The sequence below is a fragment of the Perca fluviatilis genome, chromosome 8 (genome assembly GCF_010015445.1).
Source record: "Perca fluviatilis chromosome 8, GENO_Pfluv_1.0, whole genome shotgun sequence".
Classification (NCBI taxonomy): Eukaryota; Metazoa; Chordata; class Actinopteri; order Perciformes; family Percidae; genus Perca; species Perca fluviatilis.
Window position 1 is genome coordinate 29,860,128 of NC_053119.1, and position 18,504 is coordinate 29,878,631.

The window sequence follows — 18,504 nt, forward strand, 5'->3', positions numbered from 1 at the left end:
TTATACCGTGTGGTTCCTGAACAGGCCAATCTTGGTCCAGCTGTAGCTCTGAAACCTCCCCTCTTGAACTCTCCCAGCTCAGGGTAGTGAACCTGGGCAGGACTGCCTGACTGGCTGCGACGGATCCTGGGTACAATGGAAACACTGATAAGTGTGTGAAGGAAAAATAGAAAAAGGGAAAGAGACTGAGATAATGTAGCGGTGTTAGGCAAAACAGAAAAGGATACTGTTATGTGTAACTACTGTATTTTATATGAGGGGCCATCAGGGACATTATTCACAATCACCTCATACGCATACAAGTAAAATGCTCTCACACGCACTACTAAAAGGCTTTTATATACACTACTGAAAAATGATACTCTCACATACTATACTGAAACCTCACACACATACAAGTAAAATGCTCTGAAAAACTACTGAAACACTCTCATATACGCCTTCCTGTTCAAGTGAAACGCCTTCATGTTCAAGTGAAATCCTCTCACACACAATACGGAAACGTTCTCATACACAGTACTGAAACACTTTCATACACACTACTGAAACACTCTACTGAAACACTCTCATATACACTATTGAAATGTTCTCACACACTACTGAAATGCTCTCATATCCACTATTGAAAGTGAAATCCTAGCATTTCAGTAGTGTATATGAGTGTTTCAATAGTGTATGAGAGCATGTGTGTGAGGTCTCAGTATAGTATGTGAGCGTATAATTTTTCAGTAGTGTATATGAAAGCCTTTCAGTAGTGTGTGTGAAAGCATTTTCACTTGTATGTGTGTGGTAATTGTGAATATTTTCCCTGATGGCCCCTCCTATATATGTGCACATATATTTCTTCAACACTTACTTCCCCCAGAGTTTCTTAATGCCTCTTTGACTCTTCCTGTTCTCTGGTGAGACAGGGGACTGCTGTCCAGAGTCCACTCCAGATGACAGGGGGGACTGGTCTGACAGAACACACTCCTCTAGCTTCTCTGGATGCCCTGCCAGACAAAAACACAAGCATAGAAGAATTGACACTCCGATTCAGCAAAGTAGAAATCTGAGATCCAAAATTAAATAGGTTAAGTAGGTAAAGCACACATTTGTCCTGTTTCTTACATTGGTAGCTTGTTTACAACTTCCTGGAAAGCACTAGTACTTTAAAACAGCACATCAATATTGTTGATATTAACAATAGTGGATACAAAACAACTTGACAGTTTCCTTCAGCTTTAGGGATCTTTTTATTCATTTTGGATTTCTGGTAAGAGAGCTCTGATAAACACAGTACACTACCTGCCATGCACCAAACAGAAGACAGACACACTTAGAGAATAGCTCATGCAACATGCAAATGTTGCTCCATATCTAATGGATATAGAAATTGGAAACAGTTTACTATAATGTTAGCATGTTTACATCTAAATCAAGTGATGCAGCTTTAATAGTTGCCTTATCAGATCAGTAGTTGTACATAAAAATTGCTACCAATAATGTTTGTTTAACCTGTTCCGGCTTCGTAGTGCCATAAATTGTTATGAAAAAACTCAGGAGCAGTTCGGGAGACTTTGAGGCACTCTGCATCTCCAAGAGGCATTTATCTCATGCTAAACAAATGTCAAATTTAAGTTACATTACATTACATTTCATTTTAGCTGACGCTTTTATCCAAAGCGACTTATAGTTGCTATGTATATATCAGAGGTTGCACGCCTCTGGAACAACTAAGTGTCTTGCTCAGGGACACATTGGTTGATGTATCACAGTGGGAGTTATGTAAAGATATTAGTAGTCCTGATATAGGCACCCTTTGGGGGCCCCTTTCCATCGACCTTAAAAGGAGACGGTCCAGGAACTAGGGATGTCACGAGACCCGGTACTTCGGTACCAAGTTGTTACCAAAATTCTGAAAACGTGACAGCACTCTTTTTTTCTACAGTACCGTAGGTACCATGGGATGCAATTCTTCTGCACCTGACAGAACAAACAACTAAAACAAAAAGTGACACTAGAAAAAAAGTGACATAAGACTGTCCCAATTAATTAGTGTTTAAGTATTATTGTTTGTTTTTTTTCTTTCTTTTTACACACACACTTAATACAATAATGCATCCACGAGTTTACTTAGTGTTTTCCATGAAGCCAATATGATTTATCTTATATGCTATACACTTGCACTGCAAAAAGGTTGACCCAGGGTATATTATTCACTAATCTCATGTCAAGATCACTGATTTTAACATGATGGTAACAGAAGGTGGATTGGCTTGAGATGCAATACCCACCAACATTATAGAGGTCATGTTTTCCAGGGGATCCTGAGGCAGAGGAGATTAGTGAAATGAGACGAAAGCAGGAAGAAATAAAGCAGAAGCAAGGATTAGACACACCCTCTTTTTCTCCAAAATAAATATATACATGTACATCAGTGTCCAAGCCATACATGAGAGGTCACCTGGGCTGACAGGATGATCTAAAGAGGAATGAGGTCATCCCACACCCATTTTCTTTCTTGATTCTTAACCTGAAACATCCCTATCAAAAGCCTGACCAAAGGCTGAAAAGAGAACTCCCTCCTTGAGGAGTTTAACCAAGGTAGTGCTGAAACAAACTCACGCAATTCTGTTACCACCTCATTACATGTTGCCTGTTTACTTTGCACTTGCTTGACTTGCTCTTTCTCAGTGACATCCTGCTTAAGACATCCTGTGTGTTTGTTTGTTGTGTGAGGCAGTGAGAGCAAAGGGGGGATGTCAGGTTTCATTTTTCTTTGTTTACTTTGGATGTCTAAGCTAGTTGAACGGCACACATTCTTTTCCTTTTTTTGTGTTTTTATTTTTTCCTCACATACTGTATCTTATATAGAACTGCACACATCCTAAAGCTTGCACTCCTCGCCCTCTCACTCCTGCTTCAAGCTCTGGCTTTGTGTAGGCTGATACATGGTTGTGTGCTTATATGCCTATTAGCTTTAAGTGTGTGTGTGTGTGTGTGTGTGTGTGTGTGTGTGTGTGTGTGTGTGTGTGTGTGTGTGTGTGCGTGCGTATTTGTGTGTTTCAGTGAATGCTGATGCGAGAGAGCCAGTCTTTGTCAGCTCTCTGAGTCATGAAGGAGTCTAAATAATCCTAGCTCACCATGCCTATGCTCACCTCTGAGGTATGGTTGTCAATCTTGTTTTGTTTATGAGAATTGACTGGATTTTATTTGTCATAAAAGCTTGTTTGTATGGTTTCAGAGTCACAACAACAACATTAGCCAAATGACTTAGTTTTTACCAAAAGTGTATTTCCATTGCTGACATTTGAATTTCTGTGTGAGCATACAGTACCTAAAGCCGGTGCACTGGCACTCCTGCAGCGAACTGCAGCCATAAAACAAACAGAGAAAAGAGCAATCCGACAGCAAAACAGACAGGAGGAGGAGATAGGGAGAAAGGGCACAGAGAAGGAAGCAGTTGGAGCAAAGTTAGTTGACGTTTACTTGAGTTGAAGAGTTATTCAATGGTTACAGTTTATTGAATTAGGTTTTTTGCTAAGGTCTGTTCAAGAACATTTTCCCACTTAACCCCTGTGGTATTTTATTTTGGTGGTTTTAATTTATCTGCCAGAGAATTTAGGTATATATACAACTGAGGTGAAATGAAGTTCATTTGTGGTGCTAACAGCAGTGAAAAATTACATTTGAAAACCAGCAACCTTTCAGAAACAATGGGCCATGTGCAAGTCTTTATCTCGAACGTCTCCTTTTCTGTGAGGTCTGCTAGAGTGTTCCAACTCAGATACACCAAACTCTCTTAACTGTACAAAGTGTTTAGAAATTACTTGTTTCATCTTGATGAATACTAGAAGGTGACAGTTTGGAAGATGTGGTCATTAGCAGACCTAAACTTAATCTGCAATTGTTTTATAGTTTTCAGCAGTGATCCAGAAGGAAATCTGCTACATTAGCAGACAATTTTTCTGCTTGGAGTGGAGATGTGTTAACATTCTGAGTTTTATTTTCATTTTTATTTTTATTTTATCTGTGGTAAATTTGTGGAAAATCTGAGAAAATTCTGCAGAATTCTGCGTCCGCAGATTTCGTGTGGCCCTGATCATTAGCATAATCAACGTCCCACAATTGCTTTACAGTATAAGGTTGTTAATAAGTTTTTGTTTTCTGTAATTCTTTCAAAGAATTGGTTTTTAGTTTGTTTAGTTAACTATGTCACTATGAATAATGTATGTTTCTTTTCTCAACCACATCATTCCTTGTGGCTTTTGTTCCACTTGCTCTTTTGTTTGATACATGCACCACATGAAGAATGCATCACATTTGCACGTGAAAAATGGCTGCAATCTGCCCCATAGTGACCTCTCACATGACGACAGTCAGGGACAAATTATGTCTTGTGGTGTAGCACAGTAACTGGGATTTTCAAAATCTGGCAACTACTGAAATGTATAAGTCGCTGTTTTTTGTTGTATATTTATCTAAATATATTTTGGGATCATATTTAAAGTCCAAAATGATTCTGACCAAGGACTTATAATTCCTTATTTGTGACTTATACAACCGGTCTGGACCACTCGTGAAAATGATTGTACAAAAAGAAATTCTGCATAAGGGAAAATTAGCGAATGCAACAAATTTTCTTAAATAACTCGTACGCACTTAACAACAAATTTGTTTTTTCTAATGGTTCTTGCATGACGCCCAATGTCATACTTGCTCTGCGGAATCTACAGACTTCACTGTCAACACCTTTCATTAAAACGGTTTTCTTTCAAAAGGTAGAAAATACTGAAAATTATCTTTCCAAAGTGTGACAGGCAAAATAATTAAAAGGGATTTTTATGTCCCCTGTTGATTAAGAGAAACTCACTGAGAGTGTAGTCCTGGTCGCGGCTGTAGACAGGAGAGAGCTGGACAGGAGAACTCTCTCCATCTCTCTGTCTGTGGCCATTAAGCTCGGCCATTGGCTCGCTCTTTTTACTTTTTAGTTTCCCCGGCAAAGTCTGGTACTTGCTCAGCTCCATGTGAGAATTCTGGAGAATATAAACAACAAAACAGTGCGTTATATCTTAGTCTAGTCTAGCACCACATTTCAAATAAATTAGAATATCTGTTGAAAGAACAGAAGCCTCAGAATTCACTGATTCTTGCTTTGAATTCAAATGTACAAAGTTCTTCTTAGCAGATAACTTTGATGAAGTCGACACATTTTTCTTTGCATTTGTTAGTTATCTGCTTCTGATACTCTGTGGCAATTTATATAATACATTGAAACGCAGTGATTTTAGATATAAGTTCTATGTATATCGCATTTCCTCTACATCTACTGTATATACAGGCAGGTCAGTCCCATCTAAATATCTTTCATAAGATAACAGCAGGATCATGATTTGATTTGCTCATTTGCTCTGTTGCATAACAGTGTGTCCTATGGAGGGTAAATGTCTGATGATGCCAGAATCTGACCAGGCATCAAAGTCACCGGGGCTCTAAAGGAATAAGAGGAGAAAGGCCAGCAGAGAGAAACATCTGGGAGGCAGCCATGATGCTGAGCACTACTGACAGCCACTTCAGGTGGGTCTTGGCCCTTTGTGTGTGTGTGTGTGTGTGTGTGTGTGTGTGTGTGTGTGTGTGTGTGTGTGTGTGTGTGTATCACAGTATCATCATGTGTGTGCTGCATGAATAGGCACTCAGAGGGTGATTTTTTTTGCTTTTCACTGGCAACATCAATTTCAAAAAGTGATAGAAGAAAATTCAGAAAGGTGATCTACTTTATATCTGGAGGTACTTAATAAAATGCCGCATAGGCACTAAGCCTCTGTGTAGCACACATTTGTTTGTTGTGAATCCAGTACATAATTTCCATAGCGACTGTAGAATACAAACAACTTAAGCCATAAATAAAACCAAATAAAACCAAATAAGACCATCTGCTAAACGGCGCTCACAACAGAGAGCACTGTGACAAATTCCACTGTATCAATGAGGACTGGCGGGTTAAATCGGCTGTCCTACAAACATGCCAGGGCTGACATCCTCGCAGGCGGATGTGGTGGAGACATGCTCGGACATGGGCTACGGTCCGTGTCACAGATAGCTGCAGACTTGTACCAATTGTGTGGACGTGCAAGCAGTTCTAACGGCAACATTGTACATGTCCGCAGTTATCCACAGACGCAGGATGAACTGGGACTTTGTTACCTGTTAATTAAGGTTTAGCTATCGGACAGAAAAAAAACATAAAAATTAGCATCCGTAGTTTCAATGTATGTTTCCATGAGAAAAAAAAACGGTTAAAAGTTGTTTAGCTCGGCAAGATGAGAAAGTATAGCATCAGTTGCTACTGTAGGTAACAGACATAAAAGTTGGTGACCGTAGTTGGATTGGGTATTTAGGATTTTCTAAACTGAGATAAGATAGGATTCGTAAAGTTAGTTAAGATTTGCCTCTGTAATACCAAATTGGGAAAAAATCCGATCTTAGACTCTTCCTATCTTAACTTAAGAATTAAGATAGGAAGTATCTGTAATACAGCCCCAGGTGAACAATTTGATACTTCAAAATAATGGGTGAATAAAGAAAGAAAAGCAAGCACCCTATGCGGTTATGATGTAAATATGTAGAAACGTTTCTGAGAACATCCTTGCATCCCATGTGCATGAATACCTTGACACATTTTTGTACTTGTATAACTGTGATGGATCCAACTAATCTTTTATTCACTAAAGTCTTTGAAGTTTGACAAGGTTTTATCTAGAAATGTTTTTTTTTTTACTACACTGTAAAACTTTTTACCGTAAATTTACAGTAATATACTGGCAGCAGCTTCGCCAGTAAACTACTGTTTATTTAAAGTAAGCATACGGTTTTTAAATGTATTTTACTGTAAATAGACATACAGTGTCTTACTGTATTATCTGAATTCACAGTAATATACTGGCTGCAGTGTATCTTTATTTTCCCAAGATGCATTGGGATTAACAGTAAATACCTGTAATCTGTAACATTCAAAGATAGTGCTGTAATATTATTATTTTTGGCCAGAATGCATTGCTATTCACAGTATGATCCTGTATAACATTAAAACAGTAAGATACTGTGAGATTTTAGCTGTAAATTTACATCAAGGATTTACAGTAAAAATATCTTATTTTGAATTCACTGAAGACTGAAATAAAATCATATGGACCCTATCCTTGCTATATTATGAACAGTAATGTTTAAACTGCACAGTGTATGTATTTCTAAGGGTTAGGTAAAGGTTAGGCTTTGTGAAGTCATGCAGCAGATCAGTACCTCTGCCCTTGAGTCTGATTCAGTTTCAATTGGCTGGATCTCTACAGCCTATAGCCAACACAGATAAAGGAGAGAAAGAAAAAAAACACGCACACAGACAGACACACATACACAAACAAACAAACAAACAAACAAACAAACAAACAAGTTAGCAGGTTAGCAATCACACAATCAGATTAAAGTAAGATGAATGTTTATTGTTATTTAGAAAGAACAAAGTTAGTGTGCATGTTGATCAGATATTTAAGAGGCAGCAGCAGATGTAGCAGGTTGGATTCAATCACATTCATCAGTTAAATTAAAGCAATATTAAAGACATTTTATATGCTCTAACAGACCTTTTGTAAGGATCCACTCTGCAACTCTTCAAGACTGCTGGACAACAACCTGTGCTGATGCCTGAAAAAAGTTGAAATGAAATGATGAATGAATGCCACCATATAAACTCCATTAGCCCAAACTCCATGTCCCAGAAATGCTTGTTACTAACCTAGCTCTGGAGAGCTTATTCCCCGGAGCCCTTATGTTTTTTGTCACCCAACAGTTTTCCTTGGATTAGGGTGGCACCTAAATCATGGTTGCAGCTGTCGCTGTGGTCCTGCTCCGCAACCTGCTATGCCATGCTACACCCTGCTATGCTCTGCATTGCCCTCCTACGCCCTGCTATGTCCTGCTACGTCCTGTAACGTCCTGCAGTGCCCTGCTACACCCTGCTACGCTCTGCAGTGCCCTGCTATGTCCTGGTACACCCTGTAACGCCCTGCTATGTCCTGGTACACCCTGTAACGCCCTGCAGTGCCCTGTTACACCATGAACTACTATAACTACTAGTTCTAGTCATAGTTCCATTATCTTTATTGTGACTATGAATGCCACTGTTCATCACACCCCCAACTTGCATCATCAGACACCGCCTACCAAGAGCCTGGGTCTATCTGAGGTTTCTCCGTAAAAGGAAGTTGTCCTCACCACCCAAGGTTTCTCCCTAAAAGGAAGTTTTTCCTCGCCACTGCCATTGCTCTTGGGGGAATTACTGGAATTGTTGGGTCTTTGTAAATTATAAAGTGTGGTCTAGACCTACTCTATCTGTAAAGTTATCTGAGATAACTCTTGTTATGATTTGATACTATAAATACAATTAAACTGAATTGAATTAGCACACATATGATGTCTGCCTACACTTTAAGTTGAGTGAAAGCGACATTTCATTTTTGGACAATGTAAAACTCTGCCATGTTAAACAGAAGTCATACAAACACAAAAAAGCTTCTACTTACCATGATCCATTAAAGAAGCTTGTATCCCCAGTGGACACCAGTGATGTGTCCATAGAGTTGTGGATACTACAACAAACGGCACACAAAGGGGTCAGATTAATAGTAAGTTGTGAGATGTGTGTGTGCAATTGTATTTTGAGTGTTTATACCTAGAGTCCAATTCTCTCTGGTAAGGAGATGCAAGTAGCATAAGTGGAGAAGACCCTCTTGATGACATCTATCCAGAGACAAAAACAATTAGTTTTTTCAGTTTTTCTTAACTTATCTTTAGGCAAATAGTCCATTTTTGGGGAGGCAATTCCCAGTATTGCTTAAAATCGCATTCAATTGTTAGAGGTTGTAAAAAAGTATATACTTCATCATCTTACCTCTGACCTGACAATATCAGTTTGTGCTTTGTGCGTGATAGCTTTGAGTCTTAAACTGCCACTCAGTTCCTCTTCACTACTCCCTGGTTGTTGAACACAGAAATATTACACACAACACAATTAAAAATATTATGACGGAGAGAGAGTGTTTCCTATGTTGTACTTTCATCCAAAACGCGTATTTGAGGAGAGAGAAGGAAGTAATTCTTACCCTGTGTGAGTGCCATTGCTTCCCTCATCTTTCTGTACTGGCCAAGCAGAATTGTCAGCTCCTCTATACGCCGATCCTGTTATCAGCAAGACACAAATGTTTTGGCTTTTTTTAAATCAAGTACAATAATGGGACACTTTATCTTCATCAAAACAACTCTCAAACTGAACATTAAAGAAACTTTCAACACAGCAGTAGTGTAAAAAAAATAGGTTTCATTTACCTTTTCATCATTTGAAGCTAACAAAGACTCCATCCCCACCTTCAGCCTCTGGTATTCATGGTCTAACAAAGAAAAACAAGGTATTGAAATGTTATGTTGGACTCACGGTAACCTCACGTCTTGTTAATTTAGGGCCCTCTGATGGGTGCCTGATGCAATGTTGGCGACAGACATGACAGCCATGCTAATGCGAATAAACAAGCCAAACAAATACACACTGACAGCGCGACTGCCCATACACCATCACCTGTGACACACACTGCAGCTTTTCATAGTGATATAACTGGTGTTGGTAACTGGTGACTATGCCAATACCAACATAAAACAGAGTTCTCTTCTGGATTCCGAAAGCAACACAATACAAACACACAAACGCATACACAAATCTGGGTTGTCATTCAATACATCACTTACTTATACTTACTTACTTACTTATAATACTTCACATACAAAAACTTATCGTAAAGGGGAATTCCACCAATCTTACAAATAAAGGTCAGTTTACTAATACTACTCAGCCTGTGAATACAGTTGTATAATATTTTCTTTGGCTTTGGAGGAGCTTTGTCAAGTCTGCGAGAATAACCCTAAATATTACATAGCGATGCCATCAGGGTTATCTCAGCTTGGGCTACAAATTTAGAACAGAAACAAACCTACAGCTGGTACAGCATTTGTCAGGCAAGGAGGGTCTAACGAAAAAAGATGCTATTGGTTGCATTGCGGTTAACCAGTGTTTTTGGAGCTTGACCCATGACTAAAAGTCAGGATATCTTGGTTTCTGCTGCATCAATTTTTTCTTCTGTCTCTGGTAGAGATGCACCTATTACAATTTTCTAGGCTGATTCCGATTTCTGATTTTTCATTGAGTTTGATCTGCCAATACTGATTTTAGCCGATTCCGATTAAAATTTTTCTAACCACTTTAGCGCACACACAAATATGTATTTTCCATCTTTTCTTTAATAGAACATTTTACATTTTGCATAGAACATAGACATTTTTTTGAACAGATAATCGATCGCTATAAAATAGAACTATATAAATTACTCCTGGTGTGGAAAATTCATACATATCTAAAGTGCAATGTTATGGAACAACCATTTCCTTCTTTTCACATCCAATACCCAACAAATTTTTTTTTTTTTATATATATATTTAGCAAACTAAACTTCTGTGATTGTTAGAGTGCATGTCGGAGAATAGCGCAGATACTCGCTTCACACCACGAGCGGGCATGTGTGCCACCCGGCGGAAAATGTAGAGAAAGGAAAAAGAGACTCGCTGTCCGGAGTATACCTAACCAGTGGAGATTGCGTGTGTACGTTGTATAATTTATGTTGTCAGTTCATTGTTAGCTGTTGATTTCGTCGTTTGTGTTCTTCACCTGCTAGCTAGGTTGCGCGTGGCTGTTGATTAAATATAATTGCGATTGTTGAACGCCCTTGTTCACGTTTGTATTTTATGTGCATTATTTACATGCTACAGTAGTTATACTGCATTAAGACAATGTAATTAATAGTGGGTTTATTGTTATTATTTGCTAGCCTATATATAACTCCTATGCATTGTGTATGGTAGCCTTTACAATGTTACTTATTTACAGCATTTGACTGGCATAAAATCGGCATATGTCAGACTGACTGGCCGGTCGCCGGTCATGGCTGATCACGTGAAAATCAGTGCATCTCTAGTCTCTGGTGAGTCCCACAAGTTCTTATGGAAGTGATGAATTGCTAAATAATACATTGCTGGATTACCCCTTCAAAGAATATGGCTTAGGCAAACCAAAAGAAACTCAAGCTAACATCTGACATGTTAGACGGAACTGTACATTCAGGTTTATACATACTGATACCATGGCCAGTGAGACAGCATAATCTGACACCTATTAAGCAGGTGTTTGTTTGCAGTTTGTTAACTTGCCAGTATTAAATTGTAGGTAAAGGCAGCAACAATAGGGCTTATGTATGTGTGTCTGTGGCAGAGGATGGCAGCCTGCGTGAGAGAGAGAGAGCGAGAGAAAGAGAGAAAGAGAGAAAGAAAGAAAGAAAGAAAGAAAGAAAGAAAGAAAGAGAGAGAGAGAGAGAGCGTGCTATGTAATGTTATCTCAGGTGGAGTTTCAATATCATGTAGCAGCATGCAGAGCTGAGAGAGATTTCAGAACTTTCAGAAGGAATTTAAAACTCTTCTAATTTGATTCAAAATATGCCATTTTGTTGGCAAGTGGCCATGGTATCATGCCAGCCAGATGGTTTGAAAGGATGTAGTCTTATGGCCCTGACACACCAACCCGATAATCGGCCATCGGACAGTCTGGCAAGGTCAGTGACTCGAGTCTGTTCGGTGTGTTCCGTGCCGTCGTCCGTCGGAGGAGCTGTCGGCCTTCATTTTGGCCGGCCTGACTTGCTGGGTCGGAGGGCAATCTGATTGGTGGAGTGCCAACCCGGAAATACTCTCAAGACGGCGTCGCTTTGGTGTGTTCCAAGGCACTTTTTGGACCTTGGGGAGCTGACTGATCAGTCCGACTGCCGACGGTCAGCCGTTGGGTTGGTGTGTCAGGGGCTTTACTGCACTTTGGTTTGATAAAGTCAGAATGTTTACAACGACCAACACAAACTGAAGCTCGGCTGTGGTCTAATCTCAATCAAAACACTCCACCACCACATTAGGAGATTACTAAGCTTAAAAGTTTAAAGGCGCCACTTTCTGTTTTTATGTTTTGGTTTTGTTGAGATATGAGCCAAAATCATTGCATCACTTTACAACACTATTCTGACTAAATATTTCTTACGAAGCTACATATCATGACAAAAACCGAGAAATCAAGTTGTCAAGTGGCTACATAGGCAGAGCATGTTGGTTGAAAATTTGACCCATAACAACAGCACACCATGCCTTACATTTGTTAATCAGCTGCTTGATATACAGCTCCTCTACAGCAGGGGTCAGCAGAGAGATAAAAACAAGTCAAGTGCACAGCAGAGGAGAGAAGGACATGTTGATTAGATGTTACAGTAAGTGACTTTCACGCACATATCCACACTGACAGATGTGGATCTGAAGTGATTGGTCAGCTGTGAGTACCTCTCTCTGTGTTGTCATTGGTTGTGCCGCCTCTGGCCAGCAGCTGGGTCTGCAGGCATTCGATCTCAGTGTCTTTGGAGGCCAGGAGCTGCTGCAGCTCTGATATTTCTGCCTGTGAAGGAAAGAGTACATGTTTGTGAACTGTGTCAGTCTTCCAGGTCAACTTAAGTTGTAAGGAATTTAAGTCTAAGGCAACTGGACTTGTCCTCTAAAAACAAAAATATTTTATCAGGTCTACTGGCAGAATTCAAATGCTGTATGTGATTTACAGGTTGATGATTAATGGCATCCATGTAAGAGTCACCATCTGGACAAGGGACACTCCTCTGAAGAGAGCAATTTATATACAGGCCACAAAAAGTCAGATTATTAGAAAGAGGGGTCTGTGTGTGTCACCAGAACCGCCATTTCTAAAATGCACCATGCTGTCCAACATCTCTATTAATGGGGTTTTGATGACTCTCAGATGACTGACTGAACTGCCTTATGACTAACAGCTAATGGCTTGGTCACACTTGCACCAATGTCTTAGATTTTTCACTTCTCATCACTTCCACTAAAGCTCACATGACTTATGAATTAAGAATGTGTTTATGGTTTTGGTGCCGCAAAGACCCTTCTTCGATTCTGACCCAATTCTCTCTCCCCTTGTTTGCTGTAGTCCTCTTCATTATTGACTGTACAATAGAAAATGCAAAAATAAAAATGTTCATCTGTATCAGGGTGCCCTGATGGCCCAGGGGCTAAAGTGTCAATCGTGAACAGCAACGTCCCCAGTTCGTGCACGGCCAGGTTTTTTTTGTTTAATGTCATTCTTCAAATAAAGGCATGAAAATAATTTTCTCGATGATTTTAGCACTTTCACTTCTGGTTAACACTGCAAACAACAACTGCGAAATTTAGCAATGTGTGCCACATTTCTGAGCTTGTGATTTTGCTTGCACCTAGTTAGGGAAAACAGAAGACTTGGTGTGTTTTTCGTCAACCTAATCTGAGTTGAAGATAAAAGGGTAACACATAATAGGGACAAAGCTGCTAAAGAACGACAGCTGGAGACAACAGGTGTCAGAAAACAGGTGTGTGCACAAGCTTGCATATTTACAATGGTGGTATGCTATAAATGCAAACAACACCTCCTCCAGCTGCCTCACAATAAAAGCCTATAAGCCAAAGAAGCCTACAATAGAAGCAAGATAGAGTTGTGAAGTGGGAAGAGGCACAGGGTATTTCAAAGAGACTGTAGAGTTATGGTATGGCTATTAGTTTGTTTCCTGTATGTTCCTAAATAATGATGTTTTTTCCATCAGTTTTGCATGTTGAAGGGCACACAATGTCTACAGAGCCTACACAAATTATGATTAAGTCCATCCACTTCAACACTATCTGTCAATGGGTACATCTTACTGCCTGCTGGGGTCTTAACACTGAGAAATTGCCTGGTGCAACTTTAATAGAGGGAGATAATTATCTGTAATATGCATAATCACACACAACCGATGCATACACATCACAATCATTTGGATTTACATTATACATTCAAACTCTCATAAATTTGAAATTAATTTGAATGTCTCTCTTCCTTTCTGAAGGAGGATGGAGGACCTTTTTCTGCTTCTTCACATAAGCACATATACCTTGTCAAAATCTGAATGTTTTACTATCTATATTTTTTCTCATCTCTCTAACTCCCGTTCCTCCCTACATGAATATTTGTGCTTTGTAAGGGAAGGTCAGCCACACATCACAAGACCAACAACAGCAAAACAAGGAGGATCAGGAGGATGAAGAAAAGATGCACGTGCAAAATAAGGAAGAAGAGGAATTTGAGAAGCATACGGGACAAAGGAGAGCATTGTGGGGAAGAGGTTGAAAAGAAGGAATACAGAGGGAGGCAGAGATTTAACAAAATGACTCTATAGTACTAATTAGAGTAAAGGAACAAACACAGAAGTGACGAGCAAGAAGACAAGAGGCAGAATAGGAAGAAGAGAAGGCACCTGTGTGCTGCGCCAGCGCTCCTCCCAGTGCTGCTTCTCCAGCTGTGTGTGCTCCACAGTCAGCTTGAGGCTGGACAGCTGGGTCATGAGCGACTGGTAACACACATGGAGAGAGTAAGAGATAGAGAGCTAGAGAAAACAGAGACACAGGAAGAGGGTAATGATGGGGGAGGGGGGATTTAGAAATAAGGAGAAAGAGAAGAAGAGCGGAAAAAGTGAAGAGAGCAAGCCACAGAGAGGGGTTAGTAGAGAAGAACAGAGGATGCAGATACAGAAAGTGAAGGAGCGAGAGGAGGAAGGAAGCACTGTAAGCACAGAGAAAGCAAAGGCAGTTTGCAATAACAAACAATGTGTTAGGAGACAGATGTTTTTCTATCAAAATATATTAACCTCTTATTGGTCCATCGTTATGAAGCCATGATGTGCAACCAAATTTAGTTCAAACTCATTAACCATTATTCTAACTTTTAGAACAGACTTCAGATTTTCCAAAAATACCCAATACTGTATATCAGGCAGACTTATGGGAAAATGTGTATAAAATGAAGCTGCTGCTGATGGTGCAGCTGAAAAAAAAGAAAGAAACATTGGTACGGTTTGAATATTTAGTTTGAATATTTATTAACTTCAATAAAGTGGGTAATAAAAAGGTGATGTAGATAAAGAATATGTATGTGGAAAAGCAAGCTAATTTGTATCATCCAAAATCAAAGTAGTGCCTAATTTCCTCACTAGATGTTTTTCAAATTAGCTAACTTATTACTCTCCACTGTGAAAATGTGACACATACTCGTGTGCCAGCTGCAGGCCAATGCAAGCTGGTTGTTAGCCAAAAATTAATTACTGCCAGTTAAATCTTCTAATCCTCAGATCAGTCTTTCACAGAATTATTTTTAAATAAGAGGTTGTATTGCTACATGTGTTCTCTCCCTCTATACAGCTGCTCTGCATTCACAATGATACATTTCCTTTCTGTCTTTGGCATTCACATGCATAAACATAAACAGCAGTTTAGAAACCCAGTTAGTTATACGTAAATGTGGCCAAGAAATTGCCTTTTTCCAGGAGGAATCTAACTTGAAAGGTTTCACTAATCCCCTATCCTGAATATGGAGACCAGGTTTCTAGTATTCATTACATTTTAGAATTACGATTGCTACAGAAAGCTGTCTGTAACCTGGATATTTAAATATAATAATAATAATAATAATAATAATAATAATAATAATAATAATAATAATAATAATAATAATAACTTTATTTGTATAGTACTTATCTAAACAAGGTTACAGTGCTTCACAAAACACATGAGAATTCACAAAAAAAAGAGAAGAAAAAGTAACCATACAAAATGGAACACTTACAGGAATGGTTAAAATTTTCGAAAAGCTTTTTTTGTTTTCTTGCTGAGTTTGATGAGAAGATTACCACTCTCAAGTCTGTAAGGTAAATATGAAGCCACTGCCAGCAGCCAGTTAGCTTAGCTTAGCATAAAGACCGTAAACCAAGAGCAGCTGGCTTGACTCTGTCAAAAGGCAACAGAATCCGCCTCGGAGTGCCTCTAAAGCGCAATAATTAACACAGCATATCTCGTTTGTTTAATGTAGAGCAAGTCCAAAAATGGGCCAATATTAGCTCACTGCAGATCTATCGGTATAAGTGTATACTGTATGTCATCTGATAAGTAACAAGAAATTACAATGCAGCAATGCCAATTTAGAAACAGTGTCAAACTGTTTGCCCAACATAGAGCACTGACAAGTTGATTTTTACACTACAAAATGTCCATCTTAGTATGTATTTAGTTTTATGTTAAGTTAGGTGTTTATGTTATCTGCAATCTGATAGATGGTTATCAGATTTTTATGATAATAATATTAGTATCAGCCTAAAGAAACAACAACAACAAGTTATGGTTTTACAGGGATTATATGCCAGACTATTTCTCAGATAGGAGCAGTAACTTCCTGGAGTCTCTGTTGTTGGTTTCCCAACATATAAAACAAATTGGTGTGACAATTTCATGGTTTTGTGTGAGATATTCTTGACACATGTCCAGTTTTACAGTTCTCTAGGGAAAGCCAAAAACTAGTATCATATAAAAAAAATGTAATTTGTTAGGGGTTTTCAGCACGTTTTTAATTTCAGCATTTTGATTGCATTATGTTCCTAATTCCAAATGGTTAGGGTTATGTTGCTGTTAAGTTAAATAATGCCAGTGTTCTTTTCAGTTGTATGTATGTTGTCATAATGACTGTAGCAATGCTGGCTATAGGTACAGTAAAGTATATTACTTTGTAAGCTTTCATAACAATTTATTTTACTGTAATTCCACATTAACACTGCAGCGGAACTTCACATTTTTCTTCAACACCTATACAGTCCATTGCACATGACCAATTCTGTCACTCTTCCATCCAGACTGCTGGAATCACACTAATGTATGAAAATATATATTTCTTACTCGTATAATACACAACATATGACCTATATGTATATATGTAAAACCGGTTAAGGTTGGCTGATGTGAGGTTGTTGTGCTATGTGTTGGTTTAACAAGTACCTTGGTGGCTCTTAGTTTCCTCTCATACTGGCACTTCTCTCCCTCCAGCTCCTCCACTTTGCTCTTCAGATGCTTCATTTCCTGAAGCAAATCCTGCAGAAAAAACAAAACACAGCATTGCAAAAATCACATCTACAGTAATGTCAAAATCAACAATCCTGAACTGTGCACATGCCAACATATAACTGGGAGGGTATTCAAACATCAGGTTCACATTCAGTGCAGTTATAAAGGTCTCCAGGACTGAGCGGTACAGTGGTTAATAAAGGAAACATGATCCTCCTGAAACAGATACCACAGCGTGCAGTTATCAACAACCAGGAAAAGGATGAACCCGAAGACCCAGAACAAGACTCAAAGCTGTTCCAGGCTGCCATCATTGCCATTGTCCAAAGGAAAACTTGTACAATACATATTACTATACATATCCCCTTCCACCTGGTCAGTGTAGGACAGATGTCAACTTTGTTAGTAGAGGGAGGAACCACTGTCATGCAAGCAAACCACATCTAATGAAATAACAATGAGCCTGGTCCAAAACCCAATTTTATAGGATTTAAAAAGACAAAATTCAGATCGGGACTGAGATGTGTTTTTCCAAATGCTTAAATACTTAAGGAGATAGGCAGAGAAAGGGGCAAGTTTCTGAATGAATATGCCCTTAGCATTTACTGTACTTGCAAACAATTACAGTAGGTAATACTACTTTTAGCTATTGTAGGGTTTCTTATTTTACCATATTGTTACAGACTCAGCTTCAACAACCTTGATAGCCCCTTAAAATGATTAGAAGTATTTGGAAAACCAATCAAAGTCTCCATATCTGCAAGACCCCAAGTAGAACATGGCCCCAACATCCTGCAGTGCACAAACAGACACTCTGCAGACACACTACAAGAGAGGTTGTTAGTTTGATTCTGTGAAAATTTCCAAATACCGGGTGGTGTGTGGACTGGTTAAAAAGGGAGAAGAGAAGAAGAGAAGAAATGATGGGGAAGGACGGGAAGATGAGTTCATCCATCAAGTCTCCCTACATGTACATCCCTTCTCCCCAACCCAACAGGGGGGGTGTGTTTTTTCTCCCCCCCCCCCCCCCCCCCCCCCCCCCCCCCCCCCCCCCCCCTTTTTCCGTAATTAAAAACCTACTGCCAAAAAAACTGCACATCTGCTCCTGAAGCTCACTGATGAGATTTACCACACACTGGGAGGGATGGAGTGATGGAGCACAAATGAAGGGAAGTGAAATAGATGAATTGGTGAGATAAAGAGAAGAAAAGAGATATGAATGAAAGTAAGTTGCGAGAGGAGAGGAGAGGAGATTAACATATTTGTTAATCTCGTCAGCATGTGGGAATGCCTGTTTCCATATCTCGAAGACTGTTGGCCTCTACTGAGGAACCTCAAAACTTCACAAAACATCTGAACAACATACAAAACATTCATTTGCGAAAATGAGTGCAGAAGGAATTAAAACGGTGTAATGACGGATGAGGAGAC

The 18,504-nt window shown here is 39.2% G+C and overlaps 1 protein-coding gene across 19 annotated transcripts in view; it reads right to left on the bottom strand.

Annotated features, from left to right (window-relative positions):
- The window catches only part of ppfibp2b (PPFIA binding protein 2b), a 131,316-nt gene that overhangs the window by 15,314 nt on the left and 97,498 nt on the right, over positions 1-18,504 (bottom strand). For 9 of the 19 annotated variants that reach the window (XM_039809419.1, XM_039809418.1, XM_039809431.1 and 6 more), the window contains 16 exons: positions 17,008-17,100; positions 14,445-14,573; positions 12,448-12,559; positions 12,264-12,296; positions 9,361-9,422; positions 9,138-9,213; positions 8,927-9,009; positions 8,708-8,775; positions 8,559-8,624; positions 7,620-7,680; positions 7,282-7,329; positions 4,856-5,018; positions 3,320-3,352; positions 2,277-2,309; positions 857-992; positions 7-126 (listed from right to left, as the gene is read on the bottom strand). In XM_039809419.1, the coding sequence (XP_039665353.1) occupies positions 7-126; positions 857-992; positions 2,277-2,309; positions 3,320-3,352; positions 4,856-5,018; positions 7,282-7,329; positions 7,620-7,680; positions 8,559-8,624; positions 8,708-8,775; positions 8,927-9,009; positions 9,138-9,213; positions 9,361-9,422; positions 12,264-12,296; positions 12,448-12,559; positions 14,445-14,573; positions 17,008-17,100 (1,316 nt within the window). Of the gene's footprint in view, positions 1-6; positions 127-856; positions 993-2,276; positions 2,310-3,319; positions 3,353-4,855; positions 5,019-7,281; positions 7,330-7,619; positions 7,681-8,558; positions 8,625-8,707; positions 8,776-8,926; positions 9,010-9,137; positions 9,214-9,360; positions 9,423-12,263; positions 12,297-12,447; positions 12,560-14,444; positions 14,574-17,007; positions 17,101-17,944; positions 18,059-18,504 lie in introns of those variants that run through there. The other 10 variants (XM_039809430.1, XM_039809432.1, XM_039809437.1 and 7 more) reach the window with 9 other exon arrangements.